This window comes from Dermacentor silvarum, chromosome 9 (assembly GCF_013339745.2).
Source record: "Dermacentor silvarum isolate Dsil-2018 chromosome 9, BIME_Dsil_1.4, whole genome shotgun sequence".
NCBI lineage: Eukaryota > Metazoa > Arthropoda > Arachnida > Ixodida > Ixodidae > Dermacentor > Dermacentor silvarum.
The window spans coordinates 133,617,330-133,643,201 of NC_051162.1; the positions used below are offsets into that span (position 1 = coordinate 133,617,330).

Genomic DNA, 25,872 nt, shown 5'->3' on the forward strand with positions numbered 1-25,872 from the left:
GAATGATTAGAAAGTCTCTGTCCTCAAATGAGTGCCAAATTCTCGCAGAAGTTCTCCTGGCATATATTTCCGTGTTTGATTTCAAGCAAGGTGACAAGCAGGCTTCACTCCTGTGCTCGTCACAGAATTGACAGTGGATCTGCACACCCGATTCAACAAAAGCCTTATTATGTGTCATCAACAGAGGACAGTTATACTTGAGGAAGCGAAAGCCATGCTACGGAAAGGTGTTATTCAAGAGTCTTCCAGTCCCTGGGCAGTGCCACTGATCCTCGTCAAGAGGGATGGACTATGGAGGTTTTGTGTCAAATGTAGACGACTAAACACAGTCACCATAAAGTATGTGGATCCTCTTCCTTGAAGTTACGAAGTAATTGACTGTCTACATTCCGCTGCCTTTTTTTTCATCACTTGATTTGCGGTCAAGTTATTGGCAGATACCCCGCGCTTCCACCACAAACTGAAACAGGTAAATGTGGTTTATTTACAGGCGAGGCAATGATGGCATCAAGAGACTGCCACTAACTTTCGTCTTCTTTGCCCTCTTCTCCTTTCCCTGACCATGGCGTAGCAATATATATATATATAGGGTGTTCCAGTAAACTTGGGCCAAACTTTTAAAATATGCAAATGCTACATAGCTGGACAGAACCGAGGTAATGTTGTTTGCTGTCGCTTGGAGATATTCGGATTATTTTTTGCATTCTGCCTAATTATGTAATTAGTCATAATTAATTAATCAACTTCTCAAATATTATAATTAGATGAAAAGTGTCAATGAGAAAATTGTAGAGCAACAGGAAATACTCCCGATACAGATTCCTGTTGCTCAATACGTGCAACATAAAAGTTTTTTTCTGAGCGTGAAAGATACCCGTGACTACACGCAAAGTGCCCCGAGCGGCTAGTCACGTGGCAATTTTGCGTGTATTCGAGGGCTTCTTTCACCCTCAGCATATATATTTCACACCCTGTATATACATTACGTATATATATATATTGTTCCGCTAACCTTAATGATCAGTTTAAACTATCATGCAATTAAGAAAAGGAACAAGAGATATACAGCCTTGGTCATGCAGTACTTGTACACATTCATCATCAAATAGATTAAATAGTAAGTTATTAAAGCTACTGATCTTCAGTGTGACTGGGGTGAAAGAAATTTAAATATGGCACACAGCCACAATTTACCCTATGACACATATCACTGTATCGAAACTTGGAGCACAGCAGAAGACGACTGATGATTACAAGTTTCAGTACAGTAATGCAATATCAACTAGCCTGCCTATCCAACCTATAAGGTATTTATTGCATAGTTTATTTTCAAAGCACTTCAATGTCTCATCTCGAGTGCTGTGTTGATGTGGCACACATATTCAGGAGTTTCTATGCTGAGTAGAGCTTGTAGACACATTTGGCCATTGTCTCTGCATAGCGAACCCAGACTTCATGGAGGTGAAGGTCACTGCAAAAAGCAAGTTAAGCTCCTGTAGAAATAATTTAAAGAAGCAATGAAGGGAACAAGAATGAAATGTTTCCCTACTGTGCAAAAGTGACACTCTGTGGGCTCTTCACAAAGGCATCCATGACTAATTGCATTTCGTCCGATGTCCAGTGGGCACCTCGACAGGGTTCTATGATCTGCAAGGCAAAAGCTTCAGAACTGACATGCAATCACACCTAGACAACACTGTAAGAGCATGTTATAGAAAACAACTAAACCAAGGCAATAATAATAATGGCAATTTACCAATAGGCATGCTTGTTGCAAGCCTTATACCAGCAAACATGATTTCATCAAAACTATGCGAGTAGTTCATTAGGCACTCAATTAGTCTGCTGCAACTATTCATGCCTGAATGATAGCATGGACATGCTGCCTAGATTACCAGCATACGTGGGTGCACTGACACCAACGGGAAGTGTGTAAACTGGAAAGTAGTTAGGAATGGCACTAAACATTCTTGATGAAACCGTCAGCAGACACCATTACCCATTAGTTGATTAACATGCATACATTTATAAAGTGAGACTACTTCCAGGCATGCTGGTGTTTATGACAGTTGATTCATTGAATATGGCTGTTCACTACATTGGGGTTTTGCCGGAAAGAGCACAAGCAATAAATAAAAGACAGGTGCATTCATGTACACTAATTGCATCTTTACTATGTGCAAAGCTCCAGTAACAAGGTTCTGCTGTAGGTGCACTTACTTTCTCGACAATGTCGATGAAGAAATCTCTGAGATCTTTACTGTGGTTCAGCCCGTATGCAATGTTGACAAGCGTTCGTGTCAGCGACTGAAAAACCAGTAAGGAGTTGTGAAACAACAGACCGGCAATGGCTGTGAGGTGTAAGAGCTTGGGTGCCTCTATAACCACATAGTAACCATAGTTTAAGATGCACTTAATAGCTGATAACAGGTTACCACAAAAGGTATCCCATGTAATTTCTATATGCTGGGAAACAGCAGAGTACTGGGCACTAGGTACTAGCAGTTTCATGCACAGTTTATGATTATGCATTGAGAACAAAGCCTGACATGGGTGTCCCTACAAGAGTTATACATGTAAAGTATTTTTTTTCTTTTCAGCACCAGTGAACCACTACTCAGAGCGGATATTGCACACTGAATAGCTTGGGCAGAACATTCACCTGTTCCCACAGGCTTTAAGAGAAAGCTTTAGCTCGGTGCTTCCCAAATACATAGGAATGAAGACAATTTTTTTAACAACCAATGCACAGAATTTATTAGGTTTGTTGTATTTAAAAGAAAAAGTTGAAATCTAGTGACTGTAGGAAGCAGACATTTAATTTAGGCCATTGTTCTTTACAAAATTTACAAAAATTTGAAAAAAAAGCTTGTCATGCTTAACTTAGCAGTAGAATATGATATCACAATTCTGTCCATTGCACCTAATAATACATCCAAATTGGACAAAATTTATATATCGTACATCGCTCTGAAATACTATTCCACTAATTTGTGAATAGGTGTGTTGCAAGATGCTCATAAGTATTGTAACAATTTCACGTAAGCAGTAAAACTGTATAGGAAATTTGCCCACTTGAGATACAGTTTACAGAACTGTGATATGTTTTTGGTGCAGAGTTACGAATTTGTAAACTTCAAGCTTCAATTATTTTTAACCTTAAGCGATTTAAGCCATTTCTGTTAAGGTCCTAGACCAAATTCTGCTTGCTCCAGTCTATGGAAATCGGCTTTCTCTCCCAGCGGCTTTCTCTCCCAAATGCAACAAATTTACTTCAAATTCGTCTGGCGGTTGTCTCATGGGAGCATTTCTGCATTTTACACGAATTTGAAAAGGGAAATCAGGGTGTTGGCTCCGAGTGAAAGGCTCCTCTTAGTTAAGCACTCTCCTACCTGTATGGTCAAATTGCGGTGTGGCATTCTTAAACATCAGCCATTTAACAGAGGACACACAAATACACCACACTCATTTTGCATAAAACAGGTGCTGTCTACTGCCCACCTTAAAATTGGATTCAACATCCTGCAAGGTGTGCTTGGAGATCTGACTGCGCAGTGAGAAGAGAACGGAATCTTTGAGTCTGTCTATATGGTCCTTGTCCAGAAGCAACTTCATCTCGCGGAGGTGCTGAAGAAACTCGCGATCCATCTCCATGCCAGATTCTTCGTACTTGCAGTCTGCAACATTTTATGCGATCAAGTGACTTAACAGCTGGGTGTCAACCACAGAGATGTGGCTTTCCATGTTTTATGGCTTTGACAGGTAAAACTGTGCTTGCCTAAACACAAGCGCACATCATATGGGAACTTTTGCACTGTCTCTAGCATGTGCCCTAACAACTGATGGGCAGTAAAGAGAAGGCCTTTTGATTATGGTGTAAAAGACTTGAAATGAAGTGAAGAAACAACAGGACAGGATGCCCCCTTCCTGTCCTATTGTGTCTTCACATTGTGTTTTTTATACACCATAACCAAGCATGAGCCAACTAGTCCAAAAACGAGTAGGAAAACCTTTTGAGTTGACCTTAACTTCGACGAATTGTACATATTTTTATGAGCCTTCTTAGAGTACTTCATGCATTTTCTGGGGACTGGCTGCCCATCTATGCATTTCTCTGTTTTCCAGCCAACTTGGGTCATTGGGTATTTGCTGCTTTTCAATGTAGCTCTTTGATGCCAACTTGGGTAACTATGTGCCACTTAGTATGTGCCGTTCTTGAATGTCAAAAAAAAAAAAAAATCAAATTCCTTCAGTGTTGCGCGGAATTGAACCTGCATCTGACATAATCAGACAAACTTGACTGAATGCATATTCACACAAGCGCCATGTGCGAAATTTTGCGGCCGCGTCGCTGAATGACGCGGCATGTCCAGAGGAAGTACGAGAGAGGAGCCCAGTTGCACACATGCATCATACATGACAGGTCTCCACGGTGGGTCGCAATATTGCTTCATTGATATCGCAATATTGAGATGGGTCCTGCCACAATTTTTTTGTAAGCGACAGGCATTAAATTAATAGTTTAAAGACACACCCTGTGTGATGCCAAGAAACTGGCTATTAAACACCTCAGAGAAATTCATCAGTGCTACCTTGAGACAAAAATAGTTTGTGTTAACTTCTTGATTTTCTAAAATGCCACAGGTAGAGAAGATTTTCACAGGCATGCCCAACAGACACACATTCAACCTTATGCAGCAAAGGCTGAAGATACTATTTTGTGCTGCCACTCTGGCCACTGGTTAGCCACTTGAATTCTGGGAATGGTGAATTTCACAAGCAAATAAAAATTGTCAAGATTGATAAAAGTCTTCTACAAGTAGACGCAGGTGGTGAATCTGCAAGCTTGTCATGTTTTCGTCAGTCAGATACTTTAGCCACATGCGGCGTATTTTTGTACATATAGCCTACCCCTGAAATGTTTCCCTTCGAAAATGAAGAAAACCTATATAATGGCATGCAACAATGTTCAAGTCTTTAGAAAAGCAATGAGGTGCCACTTGGGGCATAAAGGACAGTCGCAGAAGTGATCTTATTTTGTACGTTCTGTCAAAAACACTTTATCTGTCGCTCTTTTGTTGAAGCGCGGTGTGACTTTAAAGCAATAAGGAGAGCATTCTTACACCAGTTTTGTGTTATGGCATAGATTCACTGTGATTCCTTTAGATGTGGCTTCATGGCAATCAAATACATATTGCCGTAAAGTAGCACCCTCGCTATGCACTTTTTGCATCTTTGCTGAGGTTTACAGGTGTGAAATATGGTGTATGTTTAATTAAGCAAACGAATTTCATTAGAAGTGAAAAAGTGGCAAAAAAAAAAAAGGGACATGATTACTTAGGTTTCCTCAGCTCCACAAGTGGATCATCACAGAAGTTGAGGACAACCACAACTAAAGAAACATGATTACTTGGGTTTCTGCAGCTCCATGAGTGAATCATGTGATCAGCACAGAAGATGAAGTCCTCAAGACGCAGGTAACCAAGCTTCTTTTTTCCAGTTTCAAATCGGTTGTGAGTAATGTACACAATAGCTGCATACTTTCTGCAAAAAGAGGCACCAAGTGGACAGCCAGATGTTGTCAATACATATTTATAACATGTGAAATACCTGGAACACATAAATAAACTTGGGCACTGCATGCATTGAGATACACATGTGCAACAGCATGCTACAGAAGAAACTAAGTTTATGCTAGTCTGGTTTATGTCTATGTTTAGCTACTACCTTGATTTTATTTTTGTATGTCTGCACAGCTTGATGTTTGGAGGAAGACGAAGAAAGACATTATAATGCTGTTGGAATAGTTATTTGATAGGTAATGTAGTCAAACCTGGTGATAATGAAGTCACACCAAGAATGAAAATACCTTCATTATATTCAATATTCATTACAAGAATACATTCATTACACACTAACATCGACGTGAGAAACACATTTCATTTACTTTGTTATGTCGAGGTTCGTTCGACAGTTTATATTGGTAAAGACCAATAACAAAAAATAAACAGTCTTGCATAGTTTTTTCCTAGTGTCATATATGTTCGTTAAACATTTAGCATTGTTGGTGATTATTGATTTGACTATTGTTCTATTGATTTGATTACTGCGCCTTACGTACTACATAGAAGCTTTTTCCAAGCCTGAAATAAGCCCACAAAAGCTCGCAGAAAGTGCTGCACGATTACTCGGACGGCAATTTTGCATCTTTTACGGGCTTTCTTTAATGCTGGGAAAAAAGCCTTTTATGTAGCACGTATTGAGCAACAAAAAAAATAGATAGGAAGTTTTGATGATGGCCTACAATGTTATTGTTGACAATTTTGCTCTGAATATAATATTTGAGAAGTTAATTAATCATCGCTAATTATGTAATTAGGCAAAATACAAAAGATAGTCTGACTTGCTGCAAGCGACGGCAAACAACATTACCTTACTTCTGTCCAGCTACGTGGCACTCGCACATTTTTAAATTTTAGCACACGTTACGTAGAACACGCACCACACACAGACTTTGCGGTCGTGCCGCTAGATGGTGCAAGGTGTCCAGAGGGATGCGCGAGAGAGGAGCACAGCTGCATACATGCCTCATACATAGCGTGTTTTGGTGGTGGCTATACAGTGTGTTGCGACATTGCTTCAATGCTATTCGCATTATCGTCAACATTCATATTGAGAAGGGCTCTGCGAGAATTTTTTTTAGTTAGAAATGGTGATATGTTGACATTGTTAGATGACTACACTCTAAATTTACACTCTAAAAAATACACAAGATACAACCCTTTGGGTTGTATCTTCTCCTCAAACAATAATTGTCATCTTTCTTGTCCGCATTTCCTACACCATTCTCAGTAGGAAAGTAGCGAGCGCTGAGTTTTCAAGAAAGGAAACGCAAGCAAGGCAGATGACAATTATTGTTTGGGGACAAGATACGGTCCAAAAGGTGTAAACTTTTTTTTAGAGTGTACACATGTATTGAAATCAAGCTTTCTTCTCACTTAAGCATTTCATGTAGATTTATATAGGGACTCATATGCTGTACGCCCCGAGAAAGGGTTTCAATATGTAAGCAATCACCTTGCCAGTTCTTCAGGAAGCAGGAAATGAATCTGTATGTTCTTGGTCAGGGGCCCTGGTAGCTCTTCAACAGATTTATAGACGCGTTTGATGTTGTCAAACTGGAACAATAAGTACAGAGAACAGCCATAAGAATTGCGTGCAGTACTCCTGTTGATTCGTAACGAACAACATCATCATACCGAGCCTTATGCTACATCACGTCAGAAAATTTTGATCTGTGTCATGATTTCACAATAATGTCAATGATGCCAGCTACGGCATTTCAAAACAGCTTCAGTATGAAGTCAGAATGTCTTATAAGTGTTTCCCAGCGTTAATATTTGACAAGTGTGATCATTTAATGAGCAAGAAGCATGTAGTATAGAGTTTCTACAACTTAAAAAATATGTGCTGCTACTCCTTTAATTACAGGCTTCAACAGCACTGGAGTTCTGTTCTTCACTAATGAAGAGCAGCAACAGCTGCAACAGGTTGCAGCTAGCTAACACACCAAATTGTAACATGCAAAAATAATGGTCATGACTAGCGGCTCGTGCCAACCAAAATTCCTTTCAAAAACTACAACATGAATGTGGCAATGCAGTTAACCCCTTTCTGCAATTTGGTTATTGTTCCTGTTGTAATAAAACATAATATGACTGTTGGCAGATAATGATATGTAACAGGGCACACCAATTACCAGCTTGAAGAAGATTCTACATTGGAGTCCATGCATATGGCCCCCATTCATCCTTAGGATAGCGCTGCAAGTACTTTTCAGTTTAGACGGTACACAGGTATAAAGGATGGTAGATCAATGACTGAGACTATTCAGTAGCAAGGTGCATATATTTTCCAATAAAGGGCATTGTTTTTCCTTTTTTTTCAATGATTGAGATTTGTCTGTCGCACCTTTGTATAAGATGTACCCCCTACTTTTTGCCACTTTCGAAGAAAATATTGGTATATAAGATGCACTTGTGTATAAGATGTACTTATTTTAGCACAGTCACTACGGTAGCCTCACTGCCAACACGGCAAGCCCCTGGAGCTGGCAAATTGTTGCCACGGTCTCTCCACTGATAAAACAAGATTAGATTTCTTTCAAAATGCTGCCGCGCTTGGTTTCTTGTACTCGTGAAAAAATACTTGTATATTGGTTGTGCCAGCACACTTGTTTTTGTGCATATATAATACGCACTGACGAAAATTTTAGAAACATGCGTCTTATACACAGGAAGATATGGTACTCTTGCTGCATGAATAAAATTGAAAATATAATTTTCTTTTCTAACACTACAAGTTATAATGTCACTGCGGCTACCAAAAATGGTGTTGTGCAAAGTAGGTAGAGCATCACAACCCAAAAGGTTGGAAAGATCAGCATGTTGAAAGCGAAAGGTTGAAATCAGCATGTACTTAATGAAAGCTGGGGTGGATTCATAGCTGGCTTGGGTAGCATGACAACACAACATAGAAGATGTAAGACAGCGCATTTTATGTCAATAAATCTTCTTTATCATCATGTTGTGCTATCAAAACTAGCTATGCATTGCTACATTCATTCATACCATGCAGGCCAATACAACATCACATACCTGACGTCTGCAGCTTTTGATGTCGACCCCAGTCTTCTCACTGACTTCGTCCAGGTCCTTACGGTTTCGTGAAGACAGTTTCTTTCCTAGGAACTCTCTTACAACGTTTTGGTCAAAGTCATAGTACCTGAAACGTAATTCTACATCAATGGCACTCCGACATTAACCGAATGCAAGTTGGATGCAAAAAGAAACGCACTGAGGCGAATTCTGGTCGAATACATGTAGCAATGTGCTACAGTGATCTGACAGCAGGACGAAATGCGTGATGCAAAACGAGGGATGCCTAAGTTGGAAACTTCACCAATGTATTCAAGAACGTATGAAAACAAACTATATGAATGAATGAATGAATGAATGAATGAATGAATGAATGAATGAATGAATGAATGTGAATGAATGAATGAATGAATGTGAATGAATGAATGAATGAATGCACTTTTTTCTCGTCCGAGCGAGGGGAGACTAGGACTCATTATAAACAGGGGAAATAAGAAACATTTTATGACTATGTAGAATGCTGTGCTAATCTATCTATATATATACTTGAATCTGAATGCTGTCCTTATACCTATAGAAGTACTCACATGAACATGATTCTTTATCTTTTCATTAAGTAAGCGACAAGCCCACTCTATTCTCCAACAGAATCCCCGTTCGAAGTCGCTCTTGATGCATCGCGCGCTTCTGGCAAACGGTACCTGGCAATGAGCATTCGTTGAGTCTGAGGCGCTAGCTGAAACGTCCATTGCTCGGCGAGGTGAACAGGACTGTGTAGGAGTCTTTCAAGCATTTGGAGTGTCCGGTAGTGATCTAAGACATCACTCTTGAGCAAGTCCAGAGGTATATCAGTTTCCTTCATGCGTTCATTGTGGTGCAGCGTGACAGCCGCATCTTGCGCTGAAACGACACGTAAAAGGTGTTTTACTTTTTGCTCCTTTAACTAGAAAAGAGAGAGGCACTTGTTTGTCGACACTATAAAAGCGCAACCTTGTAACGATACGTCGTGCAATTCCTCGGCGAACGTATCTTTCGCGCACAAATAGTGCGGGTAGTACTCAGAAATCCATTCGTAGATGCCCGACAATGCTACAAATGGCAGCTGCTACGAGTAGCACAAATGTTGATCAACGCAAATGCGATCGCACCTGAGTAGCCTTGGAGCCATAGTTGAAATACTTCTGGGTCAATCAATGTATTGTTCCCCACAAAGACGTCGACCTCGGCCAACATGTATGAGGCGTGATGAAGACACGACACCGAACGCAAGTCCACACGACACTGCAGCGACCGCACTTCGGCGAAAGCGAAACCAAATTGGATTGTTGATGTTGCCGTGGTTACAACTTTCTCCCGCGTAGCCCGCCGGATCTGGCACGTCGGATATCGTCGTTGCGACAAAAACCAAACTTATGTTTTGCTCCTGCTTTATGCACTGCTTGACTAATGCATATTTTTCCGGACACTTTAAAATAGCTTGTCTACATGGAGGCTACAGGCTGTTGTACTGCAAAGCGTTGATTTTCGCTCGAGATTCTCGCTAAAGCAACCGCTCCTCACATGCCGAAAACACTGTAGTTGATAGCGACGCCATTGTTGATGTGCGTGGTGCGTGTTCTCTCTCGGTTTGTTGCGGTTCGAGACGTGCTTGATACAGTGATTCCCTATGTAGCCTGGATCCGAGCTCACGCTTGACTAGACGCGGTCCTTGCGGACCTTGTCACGGAACTGTCTGAAAGGAAAAGAACAGAGCGCCCCGATAGACCATGTCTGGGCGCCCGTTCCGCGGCGGCCGGCGAGGTGGCGGATTCTTTCCAAGGGCCCCGTACCGCGGTCGGGGCCGGGGTTTTAGGGGAGGGGGATCGTACGAGGGACGTGGTCGTGGTCGAGGTAGAGGCAGCTACGGGTACAACAAACGTTACGACGATGATCGAGACCGGGACCGAGACAGGTACAGCCGGGATCGCTATTATTCGAGGTCGCGCTCCCGGTCTAGATCGCGTTCTCGGTCGCGGTCTCGCTCGAGATCTTACTCCAGGTCGCGGTCCCGCTCCCGCTCTCGCTCCAAGACACCGCCAACGCAGAGAGAGTCCAGGGCGCGAAAGATCCCCACCAAGAAGGAACTGCAGGAAGTGAGTGGCCCGCTCATTTTTGGCTTCCACTGCCATTTGTTGTCACGCTTTTCCTTCACCAAGAGCTACAGTTGTGTTTGATTGATTGCTCACTCTTTGGAAATGTCATTTAGTCTAATGCTGAGCGTTGGCCGCAGCAGTCGTGTTGTACGGTCCATAGCGCGCGACACAAGGACTTAGCGATGGTGTCTGTTGTCGAAGCAGTCGCTTTCTGCATGTGTAATATAATCTATTATGAAGAGCGTTAGTCTAGTTTTACGGCTTTAGGCGCACCTCCTCTATGTGCTGCGTGTACGGGTGAGGTACTGCTGCGATATCGTTTGCTTCGTTGCTACATGGCATAATCGACATTTGGCCATCTGCACTCCAAGCGGATTGTATATGATTAACCTTAAAAAAAATTGATGTAAATGCCGCCGTACAATAATTGGCCCTATAACTGTTTCCTGAAAGCATAGCTATTGTTTATCTAGCACATTTTATAATGAAAGCTTCCTAGCAATTGTTATACTGTCGATTGCTTACAAAGATGAGGTTTTAGTTTACCGTCCGAAGATTCCAAGCAATTAATTTTTATCCCCAGCAGCACCATTTACTTATCATTATAGTTGTTTCATATCTGAAACTATAAAATATCCACGGAGCCTGCCCAGAACTGTGCTGCCATAAATCTGTTGTACAAAAGCCTCAACGAAAAGGGCCATTTTTCTTGGCCACCTGCAAAAGCTGCATTGTCAGAATGGCAAAAATAAAGCAGCTCGTGTCTCATGTGGTGTCTCAATCCGTCAGGGTGTATTTTACCTTCCAGAAACTGAAATATTTAGCTAGCAGACCTACCTCAGGCAAATATAAGTCTATATCCATAAAGAGATTACGTTCGTACGACGTGGCTTGCACTGGCCAACATTGTCTCTGCAATGAGGCAACGCATTAGTCTCCCTGACTGGAAGCCAAGACATGTTCAAGACAGAAACATGCAACAACTTTTGAGGAAAGTGCCGAATGACCTCTTTACGAATGCTAAGGTGTTTCTTGTTTAATTGTTTTCATAATGACTTACCATTAAGTACGTTATTTATGACATTCGACTGGTCATTTCAAAGTGCTCCAAATGCTAAGATGTTTCTTGTTTAATTATTCTCGTAATGACTGACGATTAAGTACGCTATTTATGATATATTCGGCTGGTCATTTCAAAGGGCTCTGATGGTCGTATAAAAGAACAGCGAAGCTGTACTACACTGACAGAGGGCTTTTTACTGGCATTATTCTGGCTTTGTTGCGATGAAGCGTAGTTGATTTTCTTAATGACCCTCGAAGCCTTGTAGGAGTGCTTGGAAGCAAATACTCGAATGCTCCAGTAATACTTCTGGCAAAATTTGCAACTGTTTCTTGAAATTCGGAAAGGACTCAGGAACGACTCATTTAGTGGGCATGACAGAAGGTATAGGAATTCAATTTCCTCGGGCCATCTTTAGGGTGGTTTGCGCCTGACTGGTTTTTTAAGAATTTAGAAATGATTCTTAAAAAAGAAATTGGTTATTACTTCTTACTACCACTTGCAGAGAACTGTGAATCCATTGCTTTCACTATTGTGGCCATATCCAGTGAGCCACCAGTTGCTAGAAATATATATATTTTTTCGTCGTAAACCCTCTCGGGCATAAACTTGCAAAATTTAACTGTTGTATCTTCATGTTTAACTAAGCTGTGTGTTGTCACTTTGTTCAGTGGTTTGTCTGCTGTGTTGTGTTGCTATTTACCTCTTAAGGCTCATTCACAATAGGCCGACCTGACACCGATTTTGGCTTGCCGACTCTTGACCACAGAGTTTTCCATCCTGTAAACTGCTGTCACCAACAGTCAGCAGACCACAATCGGTGTCTTGCTGGCCTAGTGTGAATGAGCCTTTAGAAGCAATGTATGGTTTGGTTTAACAGACCACACACAATATCACTGATTCGGCTTTTAATAGCTATGCTTGTGAGATAAAGAGGCAGTGCAACACCTTATGACTGGCAACGGTAAGAAAACCTTTGCAATCTGCAGTCATGGCGGTCATGAATATGCAAGCCAAATATTATTCCGCTACATGGAGCTGTGATCCCGCAATCCCACCTTAATATAGCAAGGCCGACATTTGGGTGAGTTGGTATAGATCCATGGCAAAATGAGGGTAGCACAAAAATAAATAATAGAGGATGACAGACACCACAAGTGCCTTAATCATGGCTTGCTCTCTGGCTTGCTCTCTTGTGTGGTTTTTGAGGCCCGTTTATTATGCCATGGTCTGTGATGTGATAGACTGCAAGATTGCCCATAGACAGCAATTGTGCAATTGGTGCAAGCACCCTTCCAATATTCTAGCAAGTGGGGAAGTGGTGGTTGTTTGCTATTGCTGACATGTGCCGTAGTGTCACTGCTCCTTTGTGGCTGTGCAGCACTTTTGTCATGAGCTTACCTTGAAGGGTTACTATAAGTGCACCACGTAAAGAAGAAAAAGAAGGGAGCAATAAGCAGGGCACCACCATCAGTGCTGCCCCAGCTGAATGAAAACATGTTAAGGAGGAATCACGCAGATTCCAACGTATGTGTTGAATCTGCATATTTTGTTAGTTAGCACTTGTGGAGATTTACCAACTGCAACACGCATATAGGAGAGGGCAACCAGTGCGGTCATTTACGATGATGGAGCGTCAGTGATGCTTTTGAAGATCTTAAGATTAGCCGTTGAGAGTTGTGAGTGGCCTGTGCCTCTCTCATGGTCATCTTTGCAGTTGGAACATTGCACTCTTTAGGTCTCCATTATTGGGTTCTTTTCAAAAATGCATTATGGACTAGAAGAGAAACTTGGGCGAGTTGGTGGGAATTCATGTTTTGGGTGAGCGCCAGTGTCGTGTTCTTCCTTGTGTCCTTGTCTACCCAGCGCTGTTTTTTTTTCTCCAAAACATGCTTTATGGAATATAGTCGAATCCGGATATATCAAATCTAAAGGAGATAAAAATAAAGTTCGATATATAGGTAATTTGATATATAAAATACAAATTTACACAAAAATTTTAAAGGGGATAACCCGGGGAGAGGGCCTTGTCAGGAGGCATGATTTATCTGCCTCCTTTAGCCTCTCCTCGGAGGCATATTGTAAAATATGGCCGAAATAAACAAATCTTGAATCTTTTACAGCTGTTCGTTATACACTATAATTTGTTATATGTGGGTTCGATATATCCGCTATGTAATGGGTTTAATCCCCAGTCGTCGTGACGATGTTCTGAGGGGGGCAGAATGAAAAAAATGCTCACGTACTGGGCTTTGCTGGCACGTAAAATAAACCCAGAAAAATCCAGGTGGTCCAGATTAATTCAGTGCCCTTCACCACGTCTCTCATAGCCCATGCATTGCCTTGGGTGGTTAAACCCAATAATCAAATTTTTAGAAACAGACTCGCGATGGTGGCTGTGGCATTCCACTGCAGCTGCGGCACCCACATTCTGAACGGGGGAGAAATGCAAAGGAAGGAGATGTCATGCTTTGGTTGCATGTGAAAGAAATTCTGGTAGTCAAAATTAATCCAGGAGCCTTTCATATTGGCATCTCCCACAGCATGCTGTGCAGCTTCTGAATCCTAAGCCCCCAATTTAATTTAACCAACAAGATTGCTTCAGCAGCAAACAGAAGGACTGAAGTTGGCAAATCAGTTCTGGTGCAAGCCCGCAAGGTGGAGGGAGCTTCATGAAAGGGAGAAATTGTCATCCGCCCGACTTCCACCTGACATACAGTTTTTCAGTAGGAAAGCTTTGCAGATAAATAAAAATTTGTCCTGGTGTGGGACTCGAACCCAAGACCAACATCTTCTGCGGGGTAGTCGCTCTACCTTCTGAGCTAACCAGGATTGTGGGATCATGTGTGTCCTAGCTAGCTCCGATGGTAGAGCAACCACCTTGGAAAGGAACGGATGCCAGGTTTTAGTCTCAGGCACTGCGAATCTTCCTTTCTCAGAAGCCCGTATGGGTTTCCTTTGTAGTTTCGTGCTATAGTCTGGTGGATGACAATTTTTTTCCTTTCATCAAGGAAGAAAGTACTATTATTGTATTAAAATACTATTAATAAGTAAATTCTGTCAATAAAATCGCATGGATTTTTTAAATTGTCTGTGGCAGATAGCACAATTCTAATGCTTGATCTGGATTGCTTAAAGAGTGGAAAAATTACTTGCACAGGAAATCAAAATGCATAATTGAATAATCAACTTTTAAACTAGTTAATGTAGGCACATATTACAATTTACAAATTGTAGTCTTGAGTTTGCAAGGATATCCTTTTACAAGAATTCTTAGAATGGCACCAGTTTAGAGATATGCGTTCCCAAACCGTACAAAGAAATGCATTCGTGTTTCAGTTATTTTTGTCCTGCAATTTGTAAGCTGTTCTTAAGAAAGTAAGTGGAACAGTAGAATTTTACCGAATGTTTGGCGACGCTCATCTCAAAACTAGTGCTGGTTTCAAAAGAGAGAACAAGGAAAGGCTGGGAGGTTAACCAGATGGGCGTCTGGTTGGCCACCTTGCAGTGGTAAAAGTGAATGAAGAATTGAAAGAAAGAAAAAAAAGGAATTCAGTGGAGGGGGATTTAGCGGTAAATGCGAGACAAATGGGTTAGCATTACATCACACTTCTTTGAGGACCCGGATCCATGATTTAAACCATGTTCACTACATTGCAAAGCGTTGTTCATTAATTCACTCAACATATATCCTGCCTTTTGAAGGAGAGAAGTGTAGCTGACAGTGGTCCGAAGTAGACCACTCTCAGTTGCACTATATATACATACACACATGCACACGCACGCACACTCCTAAGCTCTACCATGTGACGTTGCTTCCCTCATTTCACGCACATACACTTCCACTTTGACACTCCTGCTGTTTAACACGTGAAAGGCGAGAGAGCTCAAGTGCATTGTAGCAGACACAGGGTGCCTATAAGCGTGTTTTCAGCTTTGTTGAGTTTAAGAAAGTCATTGCTACAAAATTAATTCCATGTAGATGTGCTGTGCCTTGAGAACTCACTGGCTTGAATCTGTAAATTGCATTACGGGCCCTTAAGTAATTAATTGGAAAGCTCGCTTGTGAAATTGTGTTAATTAGTCAGTCGTACATTTCAATTTCTTGTGCAAGTAATGTGCACCTCGTCGAGGCGAATCAAGAGTGGGAGCACGATGGCCATCCACTGCAAGGCCTGTGGGTGCACACTGGATTTTAAAAACTGTACAGTGGTAAAGCCATTTATGGACCCTCATGCAAGCACATGAAACTCTTTGATGAGGCGATAACTGTGTCATCGCACTGTCTACGTGATGACGCAGCTGTTGTCTGCGTCATCCTTGTGACCAGAAAGGCCTTACCAGAAAAGAAATTTAATATCTTAGCAGTCCTTAGAATGCCTTGTCAACTTGACTGTGCCGCTGGCACTTTAAAAGAGCACGTTTTCTGAAATTTTCGAATATTTTTTTCCATGTTACGCACATTTTTATGCACCACGCTTCTTTTCCCATTATCATCTTTACATTTGCTTTTATCTTCTTGGTTTTTAGTTGTTTACATGTGTTTGTTGCCTGTTATCCTTGCCTTCTTGTTTTTTTTTTTGTTTGTTTTTTGTTCTTTTGTTTTTAGTTTTTCTTGCTTATGGTTTGGAAGGGCTTCTAGTATGCCAGCATCATGTTTGCATTAGTTGCCTGCTGGCCGTAGCTCTTGGTGCCTGATAATGTCACAGCATTTTTTTTTTTTTTACTTCGCTATCTTTTTCCTGCCTTTCTTTCATTTGTATATTTCCATTTGTCCAATAAATTCCTAGTTGATAGTCAGCACTCGTTGTATCCCATTCCTTGTTTCTAGAGCTGTTTTCCACGACTAGATCAAAAGGCAGGGAATTGAGAAAGGATAGATCCCACCGTAGGAGTCGGGTTGGAGAGAGACAGTCTCGGTTTCCCCTCAATATTGCCTTGAGCCCAAGTGCAGTGAGAAAATTGTGATGGCTACTGTGGTGTTGCCGGCAGGGCTGCTGTGCATAGGCTCTGAATGTATTGACATCGGTATTCTTCTGTGCATATGAGAGAAGAGGCAAGGGAAAGTCTGACTCTTTGTGACTCGCATGTTTTGACGAGTTCCTTGAGTAGTTGCACAACTGTTGATAATGCTTATGTAGTTGACTCACGGTTGTGTTGTGCTGTGTTGGTGTTTTTCACCCTGCGTGCAGATTGCCGCAGCTGTCACAAAGTCGATAGTGCAGGAGAAAGATCAGCGGATAAGGTCAAAGACACCTGTGAGGACGCGGTCTGGCTATGCGGATTCACCACCAGCATTGGCCAGCACGCGCCGAAGCTTGAGCCCCATCAGAGGAGATGGTGGAAACAGTCCGTACTCCTCTTCAAGGGACTACCCGGTGTCCAGGCCCAAGACCCCGTCGTTCAAACAGAAGGATTTGTCAGGGGATGCAGGCTTCAGGTTGGTGTGAACCCCTTGCTTAAAGGGACATTGAAGAGAAAAATAAATTGATCTGTATTAGTAACATAGCCTTCTAAAAATAGCCCAAAAGCCACTCTTATCACTACTTGCTTATGAGTTCATGGATTTTACTACCTTGTGTCCAGGCCCAAGACCCCGTCGTTCAAACAGAAGGATTCGTCGGAGGATGCAGGCTTCAGGTTAGTGTGAATGCCATGTTCTTAAAGGAACAATAAAGAGAGAAATAAGTTGATCTGTATTAGCTATAGTTTCTACAAATAGCAATAAAGCCACTCTTATCACGAGAGGAGGCTTGATAAGTCAGTAAGGAAAGGCTTGATGAGTCAGTAAAGATGCATAAACAAAAGACTTGCTATGACTTCATGGATTTTACTACCCTGTGTCCAGGCCCAAGACCCCATCGCTCAAACCGAAGGATTCATCGGGGGATGGAGGCTTCAGGTTGGTGTGAATGCCTTGCTCTTAAAGGGACATTAAAGAGAAAAATAAGTTGATCTGTATTAGTAAGTTAGCCTTCTACAATACCAGTAAAGCCACTCTTAACACGAGAGGAAATTTAACAATTCCGTAAAGACGAAAGACTAGCCATGACCTTATGGGTTTTGACAGTGTCTACTTGGGTTTAGTTAATATTTTATCGGCAAAGATTGCCTACATTGGATTCTTATAGAGTTTCGAAAGCTTTTACTAGGCTCACTGCCCTAAATGGAAAGTAATAGTTTGGAATTGTCCCACTCTGACATACTGACGCTGTGGTTTCGGTGCTGCATAAACTAGACGTGAGTGAATATGGCATCATAAAAACATCCCACATGAATGCAGCGAAATAAGATGACCTCATCAGATTTATTCATCACAAACATGAGCGATCAGCAGCAGTTTTCTGGTGCAATAATAGTACACTTTAGAGATAACCTACCCATTTATCGAAGGGGATCGCGCAATAATTTGATATACTGTTAAACCTTAATATAACGAAGTTTTCGATATAACAAAGTTTTACGTTTTTAACTTGTCTATAGTGTATTTTGAACATCAACATAACAGTGTGTATAACAGTCAATGACCGATTTTCCAGATGCCCGATTTTTCGGACGTGCCCAATAATTCGGACGCCTGTGTAGCACTGCCATGTTACCACATAACGTCAATACAGTCAAACCTCGTTAATTCGGATCTCAAGGGAGTAAAAAAAATGTCAGAATTATCCGAATGCCGAATTATCGAATGGACAACAAAAGCTGCATATAAACAAGGCTTTTATTCCATACCTTCACTTCCTAAAGAAGTTTGTGATGGTTGTTTGTTTTTTCGTCGAAAGCTGGGCGGCAAGGACGACTTTTCGCACAAGTGCCAATTCCTCTAGTGCAAGCGTGTTACATGGAGCATCGAGGCAAAATTCCTCCAAAACAGTGTAGGCATCCGCAGCTTCTTTGGTGGTTCGCCGTGCCAGAAGTTCTTAGTCGGCAAGCTGTACTTCGGTGGGAAGCAGGGCTACGGGTGCCCTATCTTCTTCATCCTCGTCAGGCGCTGCAACCTCTGGGCTTTCAGACGGCTCTGGTTGCCCAAATCCACTGTGTCTGAAGCAGTTCGCCACTACTGCTGCCGGCGTGTTAGTCCATTTTTGTGCCAAAATGTGGATTGCGCTCAGGAGCATCACATTGTAGGGCACTTTTGTATCCAGGCACAGAAGCACACGCTCCAAAACTTGTTCTCTGTATTTTTTCTTCACGTACTGGATGATTCCTTGATCCATAGGCTGTAGGGCGGCGGTCGTGTTTGGCGGCAGGAACACAATTCTGATCGCCTGGAGATCAGAAACGCTGCAGTGCACGCTGCAGTTGTCTATAACTAGCAGCACCTTACGTTTCTTGGCGCTGAACTGGCAGTCGAGCCCTTGCAGCCAGGAGCGAAATACTTCTGAAGTCATCCAGGCCTTCCTATTTGAATGGTAGTCGACTGGCAGGTGTTTGATGTTGGAAAAACATCTTGGTTTGCGCGCCTTTCCGATGATGAGAAGACGAAGGCACTCCGTGCCCGTCATGTTTGCGCCTAAAAGCACGGTGACACACTCCTTACCTCTTTCCACCGATGCAAGGGTCCCCCTTCAAAGTAATGGTCTTGTCTGGCAGCGCTTTAAAAAATAAAGCTGTCTCGTCTGCGTTTAAAACATCGTTTGGGTTGTAGGCTGCGTTGTGTTCCTGAAGTTCGCCGTTCTGCCAGTCTGTGACGACTTTTTCATCCACTGCACCTCTCTCTCCGCACACGGTCTTGAATACCAAGCCATGTCTTTTCTTACAGCGCGCAAGCCAGCCCTCGTACGCTTTGGAGGTATTAATAATGTTCATGCGGAGGGCATAGCTTTCTGCTTGCGCGCAGATCAATGGTCCACTTAGTGGGCGCTGCGCATCCCATGCGGCACCAATCCATTGCAACAATGCATCTTCCAACTGAGGGTGTGCTGCGGTTTGCGTACGCTTGCGAGCTGCATGAAACTTTTCATTCTGGAAAGCTTCCAAGATTTGCATCTTATTTTTTACGTAAGTTCCCAGGGTGCTTCTCTTCATTCGGCGCCTTCAGAATCTCTACCTTAGTCCCCAAGTCCTTGGCCACGTACTTAGCCCGCTTGGCAGGCGTTGCCATCACAGGGGGGCCCAACACAACAGCACCAGCAGGCCTAATCCGCACGAAGAAAAAAAGCGAAATGGCTGCCCTGACGCGCGTGCACACAAGGTAGAAAGGACGTCGAAGAATGCGCATGTGCGTCATTCTTGTTCTCACTCGTTCTCTCGCGAAGTGATGACAGTATCGATGCGTGCTCCAAAAATTCACCTTGAACTAGCAGCGACTCCTCGTACGTTTTCTGTTTCGGAGTGGAGGGTGGTTTTTGATCTGGTACTGATTTCTGCGCTCCAAAACCTCACTTCAGCGCCAGCCTTGGCCTCTCTCCAGTCGGAATTAAGTGGTGTTTGCGTAATTTTGTGCTGATTTAACCAGAGTTCGCTGCTATAGACATATGTACATTTTTGAAGGGAGGGAATTAGCAGGCCGAATTATCTGAATTTCTGAATTAACGGGGGTGGAATTAATGAGTTTTGACTGTATATAAAGACGTCTGAAATTTCACACGCAAAGAACTTGCGCTGTCCGATTTTCCGGACGTTTTGTTTGCCATGACTGCAAGTCCGAAACGGCATTAATCGTAGCCACCATCGCCGCCATTTTGATGATCTCTCCTTCTCAAACCGGCGCTCTTCCACGCAGATCCGCTGGCAGCCGTAGCCACTACTGTGGCAGCACTACGCCTAGTTACTTCAACGTTCACTGCCAAGCTTCTTTCTGTTCAGCGCCGTGTTTTTCATTGAAACAATTCGCCGCTGTTAGCGATAGAGCTGACTCGGCCTTTGTAATCCTCGCCAATGTCTTGGAAGCTCAGAAAGCACGGTGCAATGCATAATGCCGGTCCCCGAAAGTCAGCTTCGCCTCAAAACAGAAGTGTTATGCAGTGAAGCATATTTATTTATTGAAGTGGAAAAACATGGCACAAGTGCTATTATGTGAATAGGCTATTCATGTGAAGTATTGCGGTGAAGCATATCAAGAGTGGGGAGGGGCACTTGTTACAGGACACGGTATGTATTCCTTATACGCACGTGCACCCGCCGTCTCCTATTACAGTACGAGCTACGATACGCCTAATAAGTGTACTGGCAGGCCTTTAGGGCTGTTTCGGACGTGCCTGTGGCGCTTTGAGCTCTTGAGGGCACTAAAAGGCATGCATTCATTTCTTCCGACTGCCCGATTTTTCTGACATTTTCGTGGTAATTACAAAGGCGGAGTAGCCTTTGCACTGCGGAGGCCGTAGCCTTCGCAGTGCAAGGCATTGAAGGAGGAAGGGTAGCACAGCGGAGGCCGTGTTTGATTGCCAATAACTCCGCTTCTGCTGAACGCATTGAAGTACTTTTTTATCAGCAATGTATTTCTGAAATAGCCTCTTTTCACTTCACATATATTTCTCCACTTGAATAAAAAGTGGTTCAGGGCCCCTTTAAGAGATCTAAGGGGGGGGGGGGGGGTACTCACCTGCCGACCCGTAGAACGCAGAGGCATCTATTTTAAACGTTTGTGCTCGAGCTTTGCAGTCCTAAAGCGAGATGGCGCTAGTGGTTCACTTGCGATGCGTCTACGAAATGGCCGAGAGCGCTTTAATACCCCAACTCGCATTTCACTTGCACTGGCAGGTGATTCAAGTTTGCATACGTGTGCGTAGCCACTGCCACTGAGAGGGTTAAATGAACATTAACAGCAGTTCTTTTATCATAAGGAAACTGAAATTATTTTCTGTCTTGTTCATGCATGTGATGCTGTGCCTGATTTTTTATACATTTGCTTCTTTTTAATATAATTAAAGCTACTAGTTTTGTTATCAGATGTGTATATGTATATACAGTGGAACCTCGATGATACGATCACGGCTAATACGAATTTCCGGATGATACGAATTTTTCTGCGGTCCCGGCCGAGCCCCATTACTTTGCAACGTGCTAGAAAACGGTTGTTACGAATCGATTTTCGACCCGCATCGGTTGATACGAATAAATGCCGCCCCACCGACAGTTGCGAAAGAGAACAGGGCGCAGTCACGCGCTTTCTCCCTTTCTCTTTTGGTGCGGAGGCGCGGACGCGACGCCGGACAGCGCGGAGGCCACGAATGGGCGCGAAGAGTTTGAAGCGGTGGCGCTTTTGTTGCTTTTGTGCTTTTCCTCTTTTTCCGCGTGCCATCGGGCGGAGTGACTGCCGTGCTTCTGGCCGCATTCTTTTTTTGCGCCATTTTGCCTAGTCGCAGCGAGCTATGTCTACCGAGATACGATCTCAGCTGATTCGCGCGGCCGTACACCGAGGCGCGGGAGCCTCCGTTGGCGCGTCTTCCGTCGACTGCGTTATCGGTGCCGATGGCACAGGGCGATTGTGGGTTTCACTGCTGGAGTCACACGGTGCAAGATAGCGCGGCACGTAATCCACGGTGCAAGGTTGCGCTCGTTCAGTCGGGTGCTCCTCTGCTTCTCCCGCTAATCGCCGTATTTTTCTTGCCGTAGGAGCGCTTCCGTATTCCGAAGGCGTGCTTCGTCCAAAGTTTATTCACCAACGAGCGGCGATCCATCACTAACCTGGGAGTTCTCAGTAATCCGAATTCTGTGTGTCAAGTGAAGACACCGGCGTGGTTTACGAAGCAGACAACTGCGGTTGCCATCTTGCCCCTGCCACAGCAGCAACCAATGGAGAGACTCCTTTCAGCACGGCGGCCAATCGGAGGCCCGCTTTTATCAGAGGGCCCGTGTGACTACCTATCGCAAACCCGCGCTTCTTTGGTGTTTGTGCGTTTTTTACAAGTTGGCGACGACGGACGAATTGAGAAGTGGAAAGGCAAAACTTTGAGCTTTCGAACGATACCAAGATGGCGGCGCTCGGTGGCGGGAAATACGAGATATGGCTCCGTGAACTGCGGTGATTTTGCGCGATTTAAAGCTGTTTTCTCGCCGTGCGCACTGACGAATTAAACTTTTTCGGGCACTTTCAGTGCGTTTTCAGCCAAACCATTTTGATGCAGAGTAGATTAGGCGTTGCAGATACCCAAACGCGTGGTTTTCAAAAACCGATTTTTCTCGCGATTTCGCGATCTGATCCCCGCGTCCCCCCTTAATTTAGCTAGTTTTAATTGTGTTTCGATGATACGAATTTCAGCTAATACGAATATTTTTTGTGACCCCATGAGATTCGTATCATCGTGATTCCACTGTATTGTGGGCATATATTATGCTATTCATTGTCATCTGTACATGATCATTATCACGTGGGGTTCACATGGGGTTCTTCTTTATCATTGCTTGTGGGGCTCTCTCTTGTGTGTGAGCTGTGCTTTGGGCGTGGTCTGTTCGCCGCATCTCCGACGCGCAATTAACGCCGGGATAACTGCTGCGTCACAAGTGGTGGAGTGTGCTATTCGGTCCTCCGACTCCCCGCTCAACCTACTGGAGCTTTGATCAGGTCGCCGATTCCCCGCAGGGGCGTCTCCGTCAGCAGGCGTTTGGTGTGTTGCGACACCATGGACCCGAGCACATGAGGGTTGGACCCTCCCGCGTTGAGCCGATGCCGGGTGTTCGGACCTTTAAGGCCCCCCGGCTGAGGCAACACACCTCTTCGGCCTCTGCTTCACATAGACGGCACCCCTGGGCTGACCCACCCAGGGGAAATCGGCAGTTGCCTTTTCCTGTCCTCCTCTTAAATCTTCGTCTTTCTCTCTCACTTTCAATCTATCCTGTCTTCTTATCACTTCCTTTTACTTCCAATTTCCCAGGCAGCTTGGGTTAACCTTGTGTGGGTAGCCAACCTTGGATATTGCATATTTGGTTATAGTGGTGACGTACGGCTGGCGTCTGCAGGTCTTGTGTTTACAGGCCTTGCAGCGTCCCCTTGTTGGGCTCCATGGTGGCTGGCGTTGCCGCCGAAAATCCATATATACTTATGGCAAGTTCATTCCCCCCACTCCCTGATCGCCGTCTGAAACGAGGGCGCACCGATGAAGTGTTCCAGTTTTTTGGCCGCCAAAGAGAAACTTTTCCCCGATTCCATGTAATTCACTCAGAAAAAAACAGACAAATCAGTACGAACAATCTCACCTTTCCTTGTGTCAAAGACTTTGACTGATATTTTTGGACCAAGCTATAAAGCATCCAGGATGGCAAGCGGGGATCTTCTCTTAGAACTCCGTGATGTGAAGCAACACGAGAAACTGCCTAATCTAGTGTCATTTGGAGATGCCCAAGTAACAGTAACTCCTCACTGTACTATGAATACCTCTCGTGGCGTTATCTCAGATGATGATCTGTTGCAGCTGAGTGAGGCTGAACTCCTGGAGGGTTTCAGTGACCAGAATGTAATCAATGTTAAACGGATTAAGATGAGGCGTGACGGCAAGGAAATCCAAACCAAGCACCTAATACTTACTTTCAACTCAAGTGTTCTGCCCGAGTCGATCGAGGCCGGGTACATCAAGCTTCGTGTTAGGCAATACGTGCCAAATCCTCTTCGATGTTTCAAATGCCAACGGTTCGGCCATAGTTCGCAGAACTGCCAAGGCCGCCAAACTTGTGCGAAATGCAGTGCTTATGAACACTCCTCTGAGTCTTGTGAAAGTTCTCTACATTGTGTTAACTGTGATGGGGAGCACATCGCATACTCGCGGTCGTGCCCATCCTGGAAAAAAAGAAAAGGAAATAGTGACAATTAAGGTAAAGGAAAACATAACTTTCAAGGAGGCACGCAGGCGGGTAGCGTACCTGCCGAAAACCAGCTTTGCCGAAGTGGCACGTCAGGGGGCAGCGCCACAACGGCCCCCGGCGGCTGTCTGGCACACGCGTAGTGAGCCAGCTGTGACGCCATCTGCCCCCTCGGCGGCTGCAGTTAGTGCTGCTCCGCCACCCCAGCAGAAAGGGCCATCCACCTCCGGGCTGGTGGCCTCCAAGGTCTTGTCCCTCGAGACAAGGCCTTCACCGCGAACAAACCGCTCTCAAGAGCGGGTGTCTAGCGCTCCGCTCCGCAAGAGCCGATAGACACATCTTTCAGCCAGACGGTGCAGCCAGCGCCAAAGGAGCGGCGAGAATATCTCGACCCCTCCAAAAAAGAGAAACCCCGCATCACAGGGCCCGACAAGGCTCTGTGAAGTAACTGCTTTCCACATTCAACATGGATACACAAATATTATAGTGGAATGTCCGAGGACTCCTCCACAACCTCGATGATATCAAAGAACTCCTACATAAATATAATCCAAAGGTGCTGTGTGTCCAAGAAACACACCTCAAACACATGCAAACAAATTTTCTCCAACAATATGCTATTTTTCGCAAAGACCGCGATGACACAGTCGTGTCTTTTGGTGGTGTGGCTGTTATAGTCGACAGAGGTGTTGCCTGCCGGGAATGAAAACTTCGTACCCCCCTAGAGGCAGTTGCTGTCCGAGGGGGGTTGTTTGACAGCTGGTCACTATCAGCTCTATATACATCCCTCCCAATTATCAACTGCATAAAACCGAATTCCAAAACTACATAAATGAACTTTCGCCACCATACATAGTTGTCAGAGATTTAAACGCACATAACACTTTGTGGGGAGACTCGCGTTGCGATGCAAGAGGTCGCCTAATTGAAAACTTTCTTTTTTCCTCAGGAGCATGTTTACTTAATAAGAAAGAGCCAACGTACTACAGCGTGGCGCATAATACATACTCCTCCATAGATTTAAGTATCGTGTCGAGTACACTTAATTCCGTACCTGGAGTGGTTCGTTCTCAAGAACCCCTTTGGGAGCGACCACTTTCCAATTATGCTAAGTTTAACAAAACAAGATGGATGCTCGCCACATGCTCCCCGATGGAAGATTGACTCGGCTAACTGGGAACTTTTCCGAGAAATAACATATTTGGGCCGGGATGACATTGCCTCTTTTAACATAGACGATGCTGTGGCGTATATAGCAGGTTTTATCATTGACGCTGCAGAAAGG

At 43.9% G+C, this 25,872-nt stretch overlaps 2 protein-coding genes across 16 annotated transcripts in view; one reads left to right on the forward strand and one right to left on the reverse strand.

Annotated features, from left to right (window-relative positions):
* Positions 1-1,294: 1,294 nt before the first annotated feature.
* On the reverse strand, positions 1,295-9,982 carry LOC119464406 (acidic fibroblast growth factor intracellular-binding protein). The gene is made up of 9 exons (XM_037725359.2): positions 9,806-9,982; positions 9,359-9,557; positions 8,658-8,784; positions 7,078-7,178; positions 5,411-5,544; positions 3,502-3,677; positions 2,221-2,307; positions 1,550-1,647; positions 1,295-1,471 (listed from the first exon to the last, which is right to left on the reverse strand). Exons 1-9 carry the CDS (start codon positions 9,888-9,890, stop codon positions 1,393-1,395), a joined length of 1,086 nt encoding a protein of 361 aa, XP_037581287.1. The 5' UTR covers positions 9,891-9,982; the 3' UTR covers positions 1,295-1,392.
* Positions 9,983-10,216: 234 nt separating this feature from the next.
* Positions 10,217-25,872, forward strand: part of LOC119464404 (zinc finger protein 318-like) — a 74,615-nt gene continuing 58,959 nt past the window's right edge. For 14 of the 15 annotated variants that reach the window (XM_049656239.1, XM_049656236.1, XM_049656237.1 and 11 more), the window contains exons 1-4: positions 10,217-10,789; positions 17,042-17,289; positions 17,436-17,489; positions 17,698-17,751. In XM_049656239.1, the coding sequence (XP_049512196.1) occupies positions 10,424-10,789; positions 17,042-17,289; positions 17,436-17,489; positions 17,698-17,751 (722 nt within the window). In that variant the 5' untranslated portion in view covers positions 10,217-10,423. The remainder of the gene's footprint in view (positions 10,790-17,041; positions 17,290-17,435; positions 17,490-17,697; positions 17,752-25,872) is intronic. The other variant, XM_049656238.1, reaches the window with a different exon arrangement.